Genomic DNA, 18,187 nt, shown 5'->3' on the forward strand with positions numbered 1-18,187 from the left:
ATGTGTTGGACTACAACTCCCAGAAGGCCCCAGCCAGCTGGCTGGGGCATTCTGGGAGATGCAGTCCAACACATCTGGAGTGCCCCAGGTTGAGGAAGGCTAAGCTATTACAATCACACACCTTGATTGTAATCAAGAATTGTTCACTCTCTGCTTATGCAGGCAGTAGAAGGCCCAGTACCGAGTTGGAACAAAGGGTTGTTGTGAATTGGGTTAAATGGCCTGGTACAGCCTGTTGGAGCTGCCTGTTTACAATCAAGCAACATTTTCTTTGCTGCACTAATACCAGTGACTATTTGGGAGGAGTTGGAAATCGAAGCAGAGTAACATCCTTTGCTTCTCCCTGCAGCGATGAAAAAGGCAGCCTGAAATTTAGGATGAACTGAGCATCCTTTGCAGTTACTGCTTTGGCCAACACTGCCTTCTTGCGTCGCTAGAAAGAAGGGAAAAAGGTCCTTATTCCGTTTACAGTCAGGACCATCCAGGCAAAGCAAGGGCAGGGCTGCATATTAAAATCCCAGGGAGAAATAGTAGCCCCATCTCAAGTTCCTCCCACTTCTATAATATTTCATTCAACTTACCCCATTTCCTTATGTCATTCTGATTCACACCTCCCTACCAACCTGTTCCACATTACTGACTTGTAATGAAATACAAAGTGTGATGTAATTTGTACTACAGAAGGGATAGCAGGAACTCACCCCAGCAGAGTGATTTTTGAGAGCACTTTGTGGTCTTGGCTTTTTAAATCCCAATGATTCATTTTCAAAGGGAGAATGAAACATGGGCCGAAATCTTTTCCATAGAATGACAAAAAACAAAGGAAGCCATATTAGCTGTAAGGAAAATGCTAAAACCCATATGATGCAATATCTTTTTTTAGGCTACTATGTGGGTTTGGAAATTCTATGGGATTAGTAGAACAAAATGTGCTTCGCTTCAGTGTCTCTGGCCATAGCTAGACCTAAGGTTTATCCCAGGATCATCCCGGGTTCATCCCTGCCTGAGTGCTGGATGCCCTGTGTGCTGGATGCCCTTAGATGAACAGGTTTGACGCCAGGACAATCCTGGGATAAACCTTAGGTCTAGCTACGGCCTCTGACTCCTTTCAGGTGCTGAAAAACGCAAGGCCATCTTTAGCAAACCGCTTACACTGAACTTGTCCCTGGTACACAAACTACAAAGGCCACACTTCACTTACGTAGAGCAACTTCACTTACAAAATAGCCCCATGTGCTGCTAATCACTTGCTTTATGCTTGTTAAACAACCCAGTCATTCCAGCCTGGGATTTTTTAAAAGCCTGTTTAAGAAGTAAATCACAACAGGGACTGTCTGAATATGGCAAGACCCAATTTTACTGGGTTTTATATGAGAGACTGGTCTCAAAACACTGGAACTGGTTCAATTTAATTTATTTTAAAAATATATTGTAAAGTATGCAAGTAAATAGGTAGTAATTACCTAAGACAGCCTAACAGTTAGACATTTTGCCCCTCTCCCACCTGTGTGTTGCAGGTAAATTATCAACTTCGCAAAAGGGGGTGCCAGAAACATAGCAATCAAAAACTGGAACACAAATTAGTCTCAGGGTAGAAATGGAGAACACCTGAACGAATTTCATACAGAGCAGCCATAAAAAAATATTGTTTAAGGAAAGAGGTGTGAGTCACTACTGTAGCTCCAACAGTTGCTTAAAAACCAAAAGTGGGTCGCGTACAACAAAGCCGCATTGAGCTCCAGCTCCTGGCAAGCTCCCCAGTCAAGCAGCAACCAGAGAGCGGCAAAGGCTGGCCACCTCCAGAGTGGGCTTGTGCAAGAAATGAACCAGTAGTAGAGTTCAAGGAAAAGTGATGGTGGTGAGCGGCATGAGCTCCAGCGCCTGTTCTAGGGAAGGGCGCTGCTCTTGGTATTCAGTGGTGTGACCATTCCGGTAGTGGCCATATTCAAACTTAATCCTCAGTTCACCAATTTTGGACTGGGGAAGGATGTCTGGGATCCATTCAATGATGAATGGTGTCGGTTCCTTCTGGTCAGGGGATGTGTTGCCTGGCAGGAGGAAAACCACAAAGAAGAGAACAGCATGAGAGCATAAGGAGAGCCCTGATGCTGTATCAGACCCACAGTCCATCTAGCCTAACACTCTGTTCACACAGTGACCAACTAGCTGTCGACCAGGGACCAACAAAGCAGGACATGGTGCAACAGCACCCTCCTGCCTATGTTCCCCAGCAACTGGTGCACACAGGCTTACTGCATCAGATACTGGAGGTAGCACACAACCATCAGGGCTAGTAGCCTTTGATAGCCTTCTCCTCCAGGAATTGATATAACCCCCTTTTAAAGCCATCCAAATTGGAGGCCATCACTACTTCTTGTGTTAGTGAATTCCAAAATTTAACTCTGCGCTGTGTGAAGAAGTCCTTCCTCTTATTTGTCCTGGATCTTCCCACCAATCAGCTTCATGGGATGACCCCGTTGGGTTCCAGTATTATGGGAGAGAAAGAAAAATATCTCCCTATCCATATTCTCCATAATTTTGTACACCTCTATCAGGTCCTTTGGAGCCTCTTCCCACATGACACACGAAAAAATTATTCCCTCTTGTCACCTCTAATATGAGCTGCAGAAAACTGAAAACTCCTCAAGTTGCAGATGTTCTGCATCATAAACTTACCAACTTTCAAAAAGGTTTTCAGCTCCAAGGGAAGAAGAACCGGTTGCTTCTCCAGGCGTCCGTAGGTCTCTGGGATGCTCTCCATCTCAACTTTGGGGCACTTAAAGGGCTCGTAGGTGCCATCTCGGTTCTGGATAAAGCTGCGTGTTATTTCCAGGGGCATCTGGGAAGAGGGGCCAGGAACAGAAGATGAGAACAGAGGGTCCTCTGATCAACTCCCTTTGGAGGTGTCCATCTGAATTAGCCTCTCTAAGCCCAGTGATTGATAATCCCCCTATAGTAAGAGGACGTCAAGAGTTCTGGGAAATGATCATAGAATCATAGAATAGTAGAGTTGGAAGGGGCCTATAAGGCCATCGAGCCCAACCCCCTGCTCAATGCAGAATGGCAAGAGAATTCCAGAAAATGTCTTTAATATCCAGAAAACAACACAGAGCTTTCAAGCCAGCTCCTTCTGAGCTAACTCCAGTCCTACAAACCCTTAATTCCATGATGCATATTTGAATAGTCAGGGCGGGACCCTCCCCCCATCGCCCAATGAATGCCCTCCCAACTTGTTCACAGACTAGAGGAGAGTCTAAGACAGAGGCGCAAATGGGTCTTACCTCAAGAGTATCAAAGATCTGCTTGACCTGCAAGATGTTAGTGATGTGCCACGTATATTTAGAAAAGGTACCCAGGGGCAAGGCATCTTTCCGGACAAAAGCTGGAAACAAACAAGCCCATTAGGAAGGCTGGTACTTTAGGTGGCCAGACTTCTCCTACTGCTTGAAGCTAAACATGATCTCAGGGGAGTCTTGTGAGCACCATGACATTACGGTGGCATCAGTTCTCTGAAGTTTCACGGAGAGGCCACGCGTAGGGTCTCTTCACTCTTGCAGTTCCAGAGGACTGCAAGAACTGGGTCCTTTCAGATGCTGCTCACACCCTAAGGAACCAACTTGCTCCTTAAGAGTAGCCTTTTGTATGCAGCAGAGACCAGACATGTGGGAAAGCCAGCTCAACTTAGCCTTTTCTCTTAGGAGGCAGCACTCCATATCCCAGCTGGCTTCCAGGGGAAAAGATGCTGTTAAGGTCAGGTACCTGTGGTTGAATTTGGGAGCCGCTTCTTGATGCTCCCAATGGATATCCTCTGTTGGAGAGCCTCAAAGAATGACTGGGGTATGTGGAATACCAGTGGCTCTGGTTTGCCTAAAAGAAAACACACACAAAACAGAAAGAGCTTTAAAGTGGGGGAGACGACATATTTAGTAGGGCTGTGCACGGAACCCCCCACCCCGATCCTCTTCGCTCCCGATCCGCAAATTGCGGATTGGGCCCGTTCCGCCTCAATCCGCCTAGGGTCTGCTCCGCTCCGCTGCGGAGCTCCAGCTCCGAATCGGAGCTCCGCAGCGGCGGGGAGCGGCGCCAGGTAAGGGCCCTCTCCCTCCTCCCCCTTACCTGTGTCCATCCCATCCCTTCCCAGCTTCACTAGAGCCTGCGGGTCAACCAGGAACTGTAGGCCCCGCTTGCGGCCTACACTTCCTGGTTGAGCAGAGGGTTCTAGTGAAGCTGGCGACGGGCCGCGACAGACGCAGATAAGACCCCCCTCCCCCTTACCTGGCTCTCCCACTGTTGCCGCATGGGCGGTGGCGGCAGCAAGGCCAGGTAACCCCCCCTCCCTCCTCCCCCTTACCTGCATCCATCCATGGACCCGTGGCTGCTTCAACTGAGCCCGAGGACTCAAACAGGAAGACCAGACCGCAGTTGCGGTCTAGTCTTCCTGTTTGAGTCCTCAGGCTCAGTTGAAGCAGCTGCGGGACCAAGGACGGATGCAGGTAAGACCCCCCTCCCCCTTACCTGGCTCTGCCTCTGTCGCCGCATGGGCGACAGCAACAGTGGCAGGGCCAAGTAAACCCCCCTTACCTTTTTTGCGGAGCTCCGGATCGAGGTGAAGGATCCTCCTTCACCTCGATCTGCTTCACAACGCTCTGCTGCTCCCTCGATCCTCTTCGCCTCTGCCTTAAGGGGAGGCGAAGCCCCCCCGATCCGCTTCTGCTTCTCCGGTCTGAGGAGAAGCGGAGCACAGCCCTAATATTTAGGGTGCAATCCTGTGCATGTTTAGACAGAAAAAAGTCCTATAATGCCCAGGGAATGCTGGGAGTTGTAGGAGTTTCTTCTGTCTAAGCATGCATAGGATTGCGCTGTTAGAAATTTTATTCCAATTACCAATGCTCAAGATGATCATCATTTAAAACTGACTAATCCCCTCAGATGAAGCATCTTGAAATAATCCACCGAGGCAATCAACTGGATACCCAAACTGCCCAAAAAAGAGGTTGTTTTGTTGTTTGCTCTGTTATTAGCAGAGTTTCTAAACGAGGCCTCTGTGTGGGTGGGGTGGGGCACTTACCATCGAACTGGTAATGCATGGCTTGATGGATGCGTTCAGTGGCGCTGGCCAACCACTCTTGGAAAGACAAGATCACCTGTGATTCATCAAGCAATTGGCTGCAAGCTAAGAAAAAAGTAAAGATTTTGTTTAATTAATTTATTTATTTATTAAACTTATATACCGCTCCCATAGCCAGGGCTATGGACTACAGTTGAACTACAGCATTCAATCCTTGGTAGAAACACTCTCTAGCCTGTGGCCTGAAGAAGCCAGAACACATCTTGGCACAAAAGACAGGACATTTGAGACAGGACACTTACTACTCTTTTAACGCGGATTAACAAAGTGTCTATTATAATGGGCGGAAGGGGGTGTAGCTGTGCATATTATATTTATTTATTAAAACATGTATATCCCACCCTATATCACAAGGATCTCAGGGCAGTGTAGGGATAAAACTATACATATAAAATAAAACAATAAATATGCAATTCTAAAACAAATTAAACCATTAATACAGACTCTGCCATGAAATCCATGTCAGTGATGCACAGACAACCTAAAGTCAGGGGTGAAAGGCACATTTCAAATATTGATTTGTTATTCATGAAAGTATTTTGAGGCCACCTGGGGGGGATCCGCACGTCGCTCCCAGAGCGCTTCTATGCGACCCCAGTGCACCCCGAAAACGATAGTCTGACTTCCCTGTAAAAGAAACGACGAAGAGCCGTCCAGGCTGCCGCCGACAACGACGAGGAGAGCTCTCCACCGGCGAGGAGAGCTCGGCAAAAGAAGGCGGGGTGAAGAGCGGAAGAAGCTCTCTACCCCGCCTTCTTTTGCCGAGCTCTCCTCGCCGGCGGAGAGCTCTCCTCGTCATCGGCGGCATGGACGGCTCTTCCATCTGTCAGGGATGCTTTAGGGTGGATTCCTGCATTGAGCAGGGGGTTGGACTAGATGGCCTTGTAGGCCCCTTCCAACTCTGCTATTCTATGATTCTATGCCTGACCTGAGAGCTCCTGGTGATCTCATGCTCAAAACATTCCTAATGCATACATGACACTTCCAAAGAGCCACAACAGACAGCATTTGTATGAAAGCCTAAAAATTAGCCCTGGGAAGCGGAAAAAGTAGTCTTTGGATCCAAAGGGGGAGTAGGGAGGAGTAGACAGATTAGTCTCACGTCTCCTGCCAATATCTATCCTCCCCTAATCTATTATGAAAAGCGGCCATCAATTTTAGGAGGTTTAGAAGATGAAAGAGCTAAAGTCAGTGTTGACTAAGGCAGGAGGACTAAAGAGTTAAAGAAAACATTTCCTTAGATCAAATTTTAATCTGTAACTAAAGAAATTGTCTAAAACATGGTCACCTCTAGGTTAAGGCCACGGGTCTTCTATGGAAATATCACTGTTTGCTTTTGCTTTGCGTTCACACAGTGGTTTTGCAGCCCAAATAGTCCTGCTTTGATTTATTGAGTGCATGCATGTGTGGGTGCATGAGAGAGAGAGAGAGAGAGAGAGAGAGAGAGAGATTTGCTACCTTGATGAACATGCTGAAAACAAACTCACCTTGCCTTTTCAATGAAGCAGCTGATGACTTTTTCAGTCCACCTTTCCGTAGGTTGTTGTTTGCCAGATCTTGAGACAAGAGGGGGCTATTTGTAGGTGTGCCTTAAATTAAATGTTTAAAAGCTTTAGAATGGGTGGCACATTTTGACTGTGGAAGGACGTTTTCAAGGCATACAAGACGTTAAACATAAAGAAAAGAGGCCCTTTTTGGTTGATTGACAAGCAGTTCTTATAAATCAGTTCTTATAAACATGCCCCATAGAGTGAAACATGAGACATAACCCCATGAAACCCATACCCTGAAAAACCAGTGTAACTGTTTATATATTTTGATTTCACAATGCAAGGTTGCATTTATGAGAGCAAGTAACCATAAAACAGTGTTCCCTAACCTGGTACCCTCCAGATGTTTTGGACTACAACTCTAAGCATTTGTGACTATTGGCCATGCTGGCTGGGGCTGCTGGGAGTTGAAGTCCAAAATATCCTTGGGTTGCGGAAGCCCGCCATAGAAGAATGACAGGAAAAGTTCACCTCATGGAAACAAATATTTCCTGCAAAAAATAGAATATATAAAAGCATCTCCAAGCCTAAATTCTTTTCTGATTTAGTTTTCTTTACAGATAAGAAGGGCTTTAGGCAAAGGGCTCCTAAGCACTACAAATCAAATGCCATTGTGCACCTATTCTGTCTTTTCCTCCTTAACGGATTTTTCCTGGTAAGAAAAAAGTCAGAAGTGGTGGAAAATGGAAGACATCATGGTCTGGCCCTCCTGTATTCCAGGCAGGGAAGCACCACATTTGAGGCAGGAAAGCCACCCTAAGCCTCTCCCACAATCAGCCAGCATGCTCCTTTTTGTTATTATCCAGAGGGGAATTTGTGTAAGAAAATTGTGGAAAGGGTAGATGAAAATTCATCTGTAAAAAGGGGATCATACCAGTGACTGCCTCTCCTCCGAGCCTCACAGTGGCTGAGCCTGGGAAATCACTTAGGAACAATGATTGAGAAAGTAACTAGAGAGGAGGGAAGAGGAGAGAAAGCTGGGAAAGGAGCTGCTCTAACCTTTTCCAGACTGTCACAGTCTATGCTAGGGACAGTGTGGATCTCACATTGCAGTAAAATCTAGTTTCCTTGACAAGTCAAATCCTGCAGTCAGAATACTGAAATTGGGAGAATACTTTTGTGAGTTGCAAAATGAATTCAAGTTACAGGGTTTGAGGAATTCAGCATTTTTTTCTGCAGGTTTCATAGGGGTCTGGCCACAAAGCCTACATTCAGTCCCAGAACCCGGATTGCAGGGGCAGGAAATGCCTCTCACAAATGGAGAATGGCGGGATCCATAGAGTCACAGCTGGTCTTGAGGCCCACCTGGGAATGCCCATCCATCCCCTGGAGCCAAGCCCCACCTGGCTCCTCTGCACCGTGAATGCAGATAGGAGAGTCAACTCCATGGATGTGGAGCATGGGACACACAGACCCACTCACAAGAACAAGTCAAAGCCAAAGCCTCTCACCGAACCCTTCGTCTTTTTTCCTCCTCTTTGCCTTGGAGGCAGCAGCGTCTCCTGAGTGCAGAACAGATTCAGGCTGGCAAACCAGCTGGGCTCCTGTCATTGGCTTCAGACCTGGGGTTGCGGATGGGGAGAGATTGAAGGTTTGATTCTTTATGCAATGCAGCTTCCTCGGCCTCTTCATTTCTAGCCTGCCGAAAGGCATGCCAGGAGTCCAGGGAACCGGTCCTTCAGGGACATTCCAGGCCTCCTGCTTGAAATTCCTTTTCTGGCAGGGGTGTGGGGAGGTTGTTTGTTCTTTAAAGAACACCTCTGTCACTTTTATTTACAGGGAAAGCGTGCATGCAGTTTACTACAAAACTGCTCCATGAGAAGTCAAGCTGGCTCCTCACCACCACCACCAGGTTTTTAGTTTCAGGTCTGCCCTGAGAACTCCTCCTCACAAGGACGAGGCTAAATCTCCACCCACCCCTGCACAACCCTCAGGGGGGATTCTTCTTTCAGGCACTAGGCCTGAGCTGCCTGTTGGGCACCGCCTTCCAGCCCCACCCTTTTCCCCTGCCCTTACCCACCAGTGGAATCATAGCTGAGGAAATCTGCAAACTCCTGCGCCAAAGTATCGTCACTGGCAAAGGCGCAGAGGCAGGCAAAGAAGTGGAGGCATTTCTGGCCTGCCTCTTCCTTGGTAGAGGTGGTCTTGCTGGACTTCAGGGACTGGCAGGAGCAGAAAAAGCGGTGCTCCATCACGTTCTTATGGCCAGCCTTGTGGGCAAAGGAGGTGTGGAGATAGCCCAAGCTGTGCTTCTGGCTGGCTTTGCACTTTACCACCATAATGCTCTTGGTAATCCTTTGGACCAGAGGCCCCGTGGGCTCGGTGGCTAGCTGCCAGATGGTTTGCTTTGTTTCAGGCGAGGCCTGCATCGCGTTCAAGACGGAGCTTTTCAGGGTGAGCGGGGTGGCCTCCGTCTGGCAGTTCACCGCCAGCTTAATGTGCTGGCACTGGTTTTCTACCACACCTTGTGTGGCTGCCTTCAAACATGACGGCACGTAGCAGCGCCCAGAGCTGAGCTGCGTGACGATAGTCCCCTCCACAGTTTGGATGGTGGTCTCTGAAACACCCAGCTCCACAAAGCACCGGTAGTCTGGCCCCCTGTCCCTCTGCCGCACCGAATAGACTTGCAGCTCGGAGCCAGTGACGATTTTGACCGCATCCACTCCAGCCTGCTTCCGAGTGCCGTAGCGGAAGACTGTGCCACAAGTCTTGTTCTTGCAGCTTAGCCCACGAGTGCCGTTGTATGTGCCACATCGCGGGCATTTCCTGATGCCGCGCAGGGTCGCTTTCCCCAAGTCCGATAAGAACGCTGGGACTTTACTCCTCACAGAGTTTGATTCCATTCTTCACAGAGCCTGGACAAAAGAAAGCCACACACAAATGAAAAGCTTGATCCACTGGAATTCACTGCCCCAAGTCCTTGAAGTATTTAAAAACTTATTATAAAGTGCTTAAGAATGGTTACTATTCCCTACTAACATTTTAAGAGACATGTGAGAACAGTACCTGAAAAGGACGAAAGAGATGCACAGGGCCAACTTTGGTGTTAGCTGTTAAATCATAGAACAGTAGTTGGAAGGGGCCTGTAAAGCCGTTGAGTCCAACCCCCTGCTCAATGCAGGAATCCACCCTAAAGCATCCCTGACAGATGCTTGTCCAGCTGCCTCTTGAAGGCCTCTAGTGTGGGAGAGCCCACAACCTCCCTAGGTAACTGGTTCCACTGTCATAGTGCTCTAACAGTCAGGAAGAACCCCAACCCAATAAAGATGGGGTGCAATACACTAGAAATTTCTCTTGCACAGGCATCATCGAAGTGAACAGTATAAGAGCACCATTACACTGTTCACGAGCATTTTATGCAGCTGAGTTCACTGGGTCTTGCACAGAAGAACTCTTCAGTAGGATTCCCAATGGTCAGGCCTGTCCGTCTCTCCCTCAGAAGGAGCCATCTTGGGCAATTAGCTACCTCATCTTGTCCCATGGGAGAGGCACCTCTGTATACAAACAAGTAAGTAAGGGGATCAAACACAGCTGTGAAATCCACAGAAGAAAGGATACACAAAGACGGCTGAGTGTTTCGGAAAGCTCCCAACATGTTTTAAGCGAAAATGTTCATATTTTCTGCTAAAGGTAACTGCAACATGTAGCTCCTTTGACCAGTTGTTGTCAACCACAAAGGAGTAAATAAAAGAATTTCCTCTGGATACTCTAAACGTGTTGGAAATATATCAATTCATGCAGCTGTCTTTCTGTGTGAAGGTGAACAAATGCAATCCTCCCTCCAGTGGCTGTTTTAAGCAACCAAAAAGATATCAGAAATGTATTCAGGCATCTGATATCATGTCTAATTTGTCCCTCGGATACCCACTGCCAGATTTGTCTTTCCAACCTTATGAAAAAACAAACATCTTCGTCCACCCTAGAATCATAGCATTGGAAGCAACCTGGGAGATCATCTAGTCCAACTCAGTGAAGGATTTGCAAGGCAGGGTGGAGCTACAGCACTCCTGAAATATGGCCACCTGAGGCAATACATTTTAGAGCTGAAAAGCTCTCGCTGTTATGGAATTTCTCCTAAGGGTTAGCTGAAATCTGTCTCGCAGCCATTTCAGGCTGTGGGTTCCAGTCCTTCCCTTGGGAGCAACAGAGAACAAGTCAGCTCGCTCCTCTGCATCACAGCCTTTCGGATATTTGAAGACCGCTGTCATAAGAACATAAGAAGAGCAACCACGCTGGAGCAGGTCAAGAGTCCACCTAGTCCAGCATTCTGTTCACACAACAGCCCACTAGCTGCCCCCACAGGAACTCACAAGCAGGCATGAGTGCAACAACGCCCTCCTGCCCTTGTTCCCCAGCAACTGTTGCACATAAGCAAACTGCCTCTGATGCTGGAGGTAGCATATCATGTCTCCCCTTAATCTTCTCTTCTCCAAGTTGAACATATCCAGTTCTTTCAACCGCTCTTCACGGGCCTTCGTTTCGGCCCCCTCACCATCCTCGATGCTCTTCTCTGAACATGCTCCAACTTAACCATGCCCTGCTTAAAACGGGGCACCCAGAAATGGACACAGTACTCCAAATGTGGCCTGACTAACACAGAATACAGCGGTACTGTTATGGCTCTGGACACTAGGCTTCTGAACGCAACCCAAGATTTCACTAGCTTTCTTAGCTGCCACATTGCACTGCAGGCTTATAGTCAACTTGTGATCCACGAAGACCCCGAAGCTCTTTTGCCATGTACTGCTGCCAAACCAAGTCCTCTGCTATCCTATACTTGTCTGTTTAATTTTTTTGGAGCGGCAAATTTAACGTCAGAACCGTTGCCCTAGAAGAAGCAAACAGTCCGTATTCAATTCTGAATTCAATTCAAAACACCCTCATCTGCTGATCATTTTCCACAATCATTTTTTTTTCAAGTTGCTGACCTTTTTCTGCAAGGAAGATTGGATTAAGCAGAACTGTTGCAAGCTGACACGTTAGCTCCCACCCACTTTGGAGGCCATATAATTAACCAGCAACCAAAGTGTATGTGGGGAAGAGAAACTAAAACTCTATTTCTATTACGTTAATAAGAGCCCGTTTGCCATCTACTAAAATAGGAATAAGAGACCTCCCTCACAGGTTGTTGTGCAGATGAATAGGCTGTGACTCTGTGCCGTAGAAGTAGGGCAGTTTATAAAATGTGAGTAAATGATGTATACCAATCCCTACATACCAATCCCATCTCTGCCTTCCCCAGCATCTCATGAAATATCATCAACCAGTGTCACTGAGTGCAGTATAATCTATTAAGAGGTCTGTTTTGTGTTGCCATCCACTGAGGGTGGATGGGAAATAATGGGACCCGGTGAAGCCCTGATCTTGCTCGTGATTCTGGCAAGAACATGGACAATCAACCCAGTGGTGTCATAATAAAGCCGTTTCTGACACAGAACCTCTGATGTTCTGTACTATGATGTTTCAGCGAGGTCACAATAGTAAGGAAAAGATGCATATGGACTGTTCACCTTAACACTAATTCCTGGGGCAGGCCCAGGACTCCTTGGGACCCAGAGTAATCTGCCAATACTGCTGCTGGTGGTGTGTGTGTGTTGTGTGTCTGTTCTTTCTCGCTAAACTCTGCCAGCAGGCCTAGAGCAGTCACGTGGTCCTTTTTTCTATTTAGAAGTGACAACTCCAGTAGTCCAGATGCATAATAGAATTTCTTGCCTATCTTTGAATCTAGTGAATGTCCTGCATTTCAGATTATAAATGGGCACATCTCAAATTATAAATAAATGCGGAATTTTCATGATGCTGAATAAAATGAACAAAAACCTCCTGCAATTTGTGCAAGCAGACAGGATCCTCTCCAGTTGCATAACTGTGATGGCACAAAGCCAGTATCTACAGATACATTCTCCCATCATCTGGATCCTTTTGGCATGGAATTGACAAGCTCAGAAGAGCTCCGTCAAAAGACCAACAAAGCACTTGCAGCCAAAATAAGCAGAAAAATGTAGCAGCAGTCAAAGTAATGCTGAGGGGTGTTGAGCAGATATCCAGAGATAGCTATAAGAACAGTGTAAAGATGAGCAGAGAGGAAGACCGTGGACTCCAGCTACAGAGCCTCACAAATAATTGGGCAGTAGAGAAAACAAGTTAGAAACGAAACAACCCTTGTTTCATTTTTGAAGAGTAAAGAGTGCTTCGGGGTAAGATAATCCGTAGCTTCTGAAGACAAATACCAGCAAGTCCCATCTGAAGGTAGCCAGGGAGGTCCCAGATCTTATGCCCTCATAGGCAAGCAGGCATTGACAGCATGTGACACCGTCGGTGCAATTGCAGGGAAAGATGCCTCAACATTCAAAGAACAAACAGAGGTACAGGAAGCCTTCTGTCAGCTGGGGAGGAATGAGATCTATCCAAAAGACGTTCAAATGCCTTCTCTAGGCAGTTAAAGTTTAAAATATCATCTATATTGTCCAAACACAGATGAGAATCAGCAACTACCCCACAGGCTAGTTACCAAGCCTGCAACATGGAGATGGTGTCTGGAAAAACAGAAGTGTCTGCTTGGCAAACAGCCTCAGACACATTTTCACTGTGATAATTGGACAGCAAGATTAGAAGGCGATCATCTGTTCCTCTGAAGTACAGTTGGACAATAAGGACTGAGGCTGGCACTCATTCAAATGTTTCCTCTTCCTCTGTACCATGTAACCAGACACAGAGCTTATTCTGCAAAGTTTAATCACTTGTACTTTGTGTAACTGCCACCTATCATAGAATAGTAGAGTTGGAAGGGGCCTACAAGGCCATCGAGTCCAACCCCCTGCTCAATGCAGGAATCCACCCTAAAGCATCCCTGACAGATGCTTGTCCAGCTGCCTCTTGAATGCCTCTAGTGTGGGAGAGCCCACAACCTCCCTAGGTAACTGGTTCCATTGTCGTACTGCTCTAACAGTCAGGATGTTTTTCCTGATGTCCAGCCGGAATCTGACTTCCTGTAACTTGAGCCCGTTATTCCATGTCCTGCACTCTGGGAGGATCGAGAAGAGATCCTGGCCCTCCTCTGTGTGACAACCTTTTAAGTATTTGAAGAGTGCTATCATGTCTCCCTGCAATCTTCTCTTCTCCAGGCTAAACATACCCAGTTGTTTCAGTCTCTCTTCATAGGGCTTTGTTTCCAGACCCCTGATCATCCCGGTTGCCCTCCTCTGAACACGATCCAGCTTGTCTGCGTCCTTCTTGAAGTGTGGTGCCCAAAACTGGATGCAATACTATTTTAGTTCTTACTTTTATTTCTGAGCAAAACTACAATTACAAATGATTAAAATTCTTTGCACCAATCACTTTGTAAGTGTTTCCTCTTATATAGAAGAACGCCATGCCTGAAAATAAATGGTTGGTTGCATATTAAGTTCTTCCAGTTATTGGTTACTTAAACATCACAATCCTATATATGTCTCCTCAAAAGTAACTATAATATAGTTCAATGGGACTTACTTTGACATGCATGCATAAGATTGTACAGTAAATATGAAATGATGGATCCCTAGAAATCATTTTTGCTAACTCAAAGACCCTTCCTTACACAAAAATAACAGTTCTTTAAGATGAAAGTGGAAATGGGGTATAAAATACGCTGTCAACTAATACTCTGGACAGTGCTTTCTTGGTGATGGTGCCCAAACACCCTCTCCCCAGAGGCTCATTTCGTTCCCTCCCAAGTATTTGTTCCTATGAAGGTCATTTTCTTCAGACGGGCCTTCAGCTTAGATTAATTTTGTCCACTGTTGGTTTTTACCTGGATCTGCTGCTTTATTGTGCTTCTGATATGGATTTTTGGTGGTTTTACGTTATTTGGCATTTTAATGTTCTATCACTTTAATTTTGTTGATTTAGACTACTTGATGCTTTTGACTTTTGCAAAAAAACGAACCAAAAAAACAACCAAACAGCCAACACATTTTAAAATTACATAAACTATTATGCAAGGTCCCAGCCTTTGCCAGAAATCATAATGAACATTCATTTCTCACCCTTACATGACCATTCCATAGTTCACCAGGGTGCTAGGTAAAAAATCCACAGCAACCTAAGTGATCATTAAACTGGAGGCTTCAGAACTATAAGACTAGGAGATGATATATTAATATTATTATTCCCCTCTCTTCTTCCAGTTAACTTAGGCTCTCCCCACCGCCTGTTATCCTCATGACAACTGTATGAGGTAGGTTAGACTAAGAGAAAGTAACGGGATACATTCACCTGATGAGCTTCATGGGCATGTCGGAATTTGAACACCGGTCTCCCTAGGTCTAATCTGACACCATACAGGTTGAAATTTTATATTTGCATAGGTTTGAATCAATGCACTTGAGAAACTGCAGAGGTATTTTCCCTAATTCGACTTACTGACCCTAATGACCATTCACTTCACACAAGAATTGCGAAACCCAAATGCCAAAACTAAAAGATATAAAGACATTTTGAAGCTGGTATCTCATAAGTTATATGTCTACTATATGTATAATAGGGTTGCCACCCTTAATATATATCTAGCTCTGCTTCTGTGGCCTAAGGCACGACTAGACGACATGCAGAAATTAAGCATGTAAAACTTCCTTTCCTCACTTTATCTCCATTCCAGGAAAAGGTTTACCTGCACTTGTTACAAGCAAAGGAGCAGGAGAGGTCCTGCTGCATCAGACCAAAGACCTGTCTGATCCAGAATTCTACTCCCACAGTGCTGATCAGATGCCCCCAAATCGAAAGTCCACAAGCAGGACATGAAGGCAGCAGCACCGCCCTACTCACATTCCATGTACATTGCACCATGTACATTGATGGTGCTATATAAATAATAATAATAATAATAATAATAATAATAATAATAATAATAATAATAATTCCCAGAGGCATCCGGCCTCCTATACTGGGGGATAACATATATGATCAGTAGCCTCCATGAAAAAAGAAAAGAGAGAAGGATGCTGATCCTAGGTTCACATCTCAGCTTTCCACGAATCCAGAATCTGACAGGGCCAGCCACAATTGTGTGTCCTTCACTAGTTGTCAGTGTGGGAGGAGGCGACGCCAGGAAGAGCCCAGGTGAGCTGGGCTTGCTGTGCCTGAGGTGTTTACTGTCAGCAGCATGGACGTGGACCGGCGCACCAAGGCGTCACCACACAGAGCGGTGGCGGTGTTTGCATTGGCCACACCGCTGCTTCCGGCCCTCTCGGTGCAGGCCACGTCTCAAGCAGGGCAGCTCCTGTGGGCCACTCACCTGGCCAGTCTCCAGTCAGGTGGGCCAGGAAGCATCGCCTGGACAAAAGAAAGGCGCTTTAGACATGCTCGGGGAGACTGTGCCCATGGCTGCTGCTGCTGCGTCTTTCCAAGAGGACGAGGAACTCTGCACATGGCCAGAGGCACCCAGCTCTCCTAAGAGCGGGGGCCCCTCTGGGGGGCGCGCATGCTGCCCCCCAGGCCTCTGGCGTCCTCCGAGAAGGGCAGGTGGAGCCGAGCCGGCCCCAGAACCACACGGGGGCAACTTCTGCGTGGCGTCACAAGCAGCGGCTCCGCTGACGTGGGTCGTTGACGTCACAAGCCAGCACCCACCTCGCGCTCTCGCCGTTGCCATGGCAACTCGGCGGCGGGAGAGGTTCGGCCCAGGCCGAAGGGCCGCCAGCTTGCCTGACGTCATTTCCTGCCGCTCCCCCAGCGGCGGGCCTCGGGCAGAACCCCTCCCTTTCCCGCCAAGCCTGAGGCCTCACAGCGTCGCCTTTACCTGGGCGGCCTCGAAAGCCTCGGGTTCCAGCCCGGCAGCCGGCGAGGGGAGTCGGCGAGCGGCCTCCGCTATGGCTCCTTACAAACGGCTTGCGAAACTCGTCTGTAACGGCGGCTCCCATTGGCCGAGCAAGGTCACAGGACGCAGGCCCGCGCAGCACGACGGGAAACCGAGTCCCACTGCCACTGCCCGGCTCTCGCTCAGCAGGAGCGTATTTTTAGCAGCACTCCCGGCCTCCAGCGCTTCGGCACTAGAAAGGTCGTGGAAAAGAGGAGGGAGGGAGGCGGAATCAGGGCTGCGTCCCTAAGGGCGCAGAGTAGGGCTCAGCCCTAAAACCAGCAGCCCTGGTGGTGGGTGGATCAGGCCAAAGGCCTCTCCAGGGCAGCCTTCTGATTAGGGACACGTGCGCAGCACCCTCCAGCTCATCTTCCCCAGCAACTGCCTCCGATGCTGGCTGTAGCATCCATCCGTACTAGCAGCCATTGAGAAGTCTCCTCCTCCTCCAGGGATTTATAGAATGTCCGTTTAAAGCCATCCAAATTGGTGGCATTCACCATGTCTTGCGGTGCTGCATCCCCTAGTTTAATTATGCACATTCTTGGCTGCAAGCCCAAGCTGGAAAAGTGGAACTGGGCTTCTGTGACACCCGTGACAGGAGGACTGTTAATTAGGAACGTGTTCATGCACAGTTGAGTTGCAGACGGATGTTATGGGCTCTCCATACCTTCCAGTTACCATATCAATGCCAGATGCCCTTCTGATACACGTTGGTGGCTATCACTACGTTTTGCGGTACCAAATTATGCACTGCCATCAGCCCTACCACACATAACCACGGTGAGGAATGTTTCATTACGTTTCTATACCACCCAATAGTAACCCAAGCTCTATGGGTGGTTCACAAAAATTGATGGTGAGTTGTAGGACAAACCACCTGGAAAGCCACAAGTTTCCCACCACGGTTTAGATAGCACCGACAGTTCTGGCCCCCATTTTGATTCTGGTGGCTAGCAGCCGGCACTTTCTTAGCAGAAGTGAAGGTTTCTGGAAACATCCAGGGCCCTAACTACATTTCTCAGTGACACTGACACCCTCCCCTAAAAGAGTGATAGTAAGCCCTTGGCTGCCTGGTTTCTCTTGGGAGTTGACAGAGATTTTTGAAAAGAGGAATGACTACTTCTTTTGAGGAGACAGTGATGACTTCTTAGAAAGAGGCTCAATTTAGTCCTAGTTTCAGGAGGTAGCAGTAGTTGCACTCAAGAGACCACACACAACTCCATAGCAGTGATGGAAGACTCCAGAGAATAAACTGTTAGGGAAGCATATTTCACACTATTCCCCAATTTTCTATTTAGTGATTGGTTATGAGGTGCACTTCCCTCAGGTCGTATCACCTGGCTACACTTACTGTATTTTTTTTCAGAGCACATCCTATGAATCTAGATTGTCGACAGGAGTAAGAGATAATTTAGGGGAAGGTAGTTATTTTGCCAGTTAATGCACAGAGGACAGGAAGTAATGTTTCAATAGCCCTTTCGGGGGATTGGTTTAGGATGACTATCCTAGAAACTAGATGCTCTTTATAAAGTTTCTTTCCAGCGGTATATTCTGAGCATTTCATCACATGAGATGAAATGCTATTTAAGGAGGATTCCTACAGCTGACAGATTTAACTTGGCAATTCATAAGGCTCCTTTCAATTCTATGTCGCTATAAGGATCAGAATAGGATTCT

The 18,187-nt window shown here is 47.2% G+C and overlaps 1 protein-coding gene across 3 annotated transcripts; it reads right to left on the reverse strand.

The window, feature by feature from the left end:
• Positions 1 to 1,398: 1,398 nt before the first annotated feature.
• On the reverse strand, positions 1,399 to 16,526 carry C12H2orf42 (chromosome 12 C2orf42 homolog). 3 transcript variants are annotated; one of them, XM_063138832.1, is made up of 9 exons: positions 16,454 to 16,526; positions 8,699 to 9,533; positions 8,130 to 8,240; positions 6,616 to 6,717; positions 5,069 to 5,173; positions 3,760 to 3,867; positions 3,282 to 3,382; positions 2,677 to 2,839; positions 1,399 to 2,048 (listed from the first exon to the last, which is right to left on the reverse strand). In XM_063138832.1, exons 2-9 carry the CDS (start codon positions 9,519 to 9,521, stop codon positions 1,840 to 1,842), a joined length of 1,722 nt encoding a protein of 573 aa, XP_062994902.1. In that variant the 5' UTR covers positions 9,522 to 9,533; positions 16,454 to 16,526; the 3' UTR covers positions 1,399 to 1,839. The 3 variants fall into 3 exon arrangements, with proteins under 3 accessions (XP_062994902.1, XP_062994903.1, XP_062994901.1); XM_063138833.1 differs by lacking the exon at positions 16,454 to 16,526 and adding an exon at positions 16,285 to 16,334; XM_063138831.1 differs by lacking the exon at positions 16,454 to 16,526 and adding an exon at positions 15,953 to 16,067.
• Positions 16,527 to 18,187: the final 1,661 nt, after the last annotated feature.

This window comes from Elgaria multicarinata, chromosome 12, assembly GCF_023053635.1.
Source record: "Elgaria multicarinata webbii isolate HBS135686 ecotype San Diego chromosome 12, rElgMul1.1.pri, whole genome shotgun sequence".
NCBI lineage: Eukaryota > Metazoa > Chordata > Lepidosauria > Squamata > Anguidae > Elgaria > Elgaria multicarinata.

Excerpts from the sequence above, each read along its gene's own strand:
- C12H2orf42 (XM_063138832.1), bottom strand. The coding sequence starts at position 9,521 with ATGGAATCAAACTCTGTGAGGAGTAAAGTCCCAGCGTTCTTATCGGAC. Across the intron at positions 3,383-3,759 it reads GCTCCCAAATTCAACCACAG|CTTTTGTCCGGAAAGATGCC; the intron begins GTACCTGACCTT and ends GTTTGTTTCCAG. Across the intron at positions 2,049-2,676 it reads GAAAACCTTTTTGAAAGTTG|GCAACACATCCCCTGACCAG; the intron begins GTAAGTTTATGA and ends TCCTCCTGCCAG.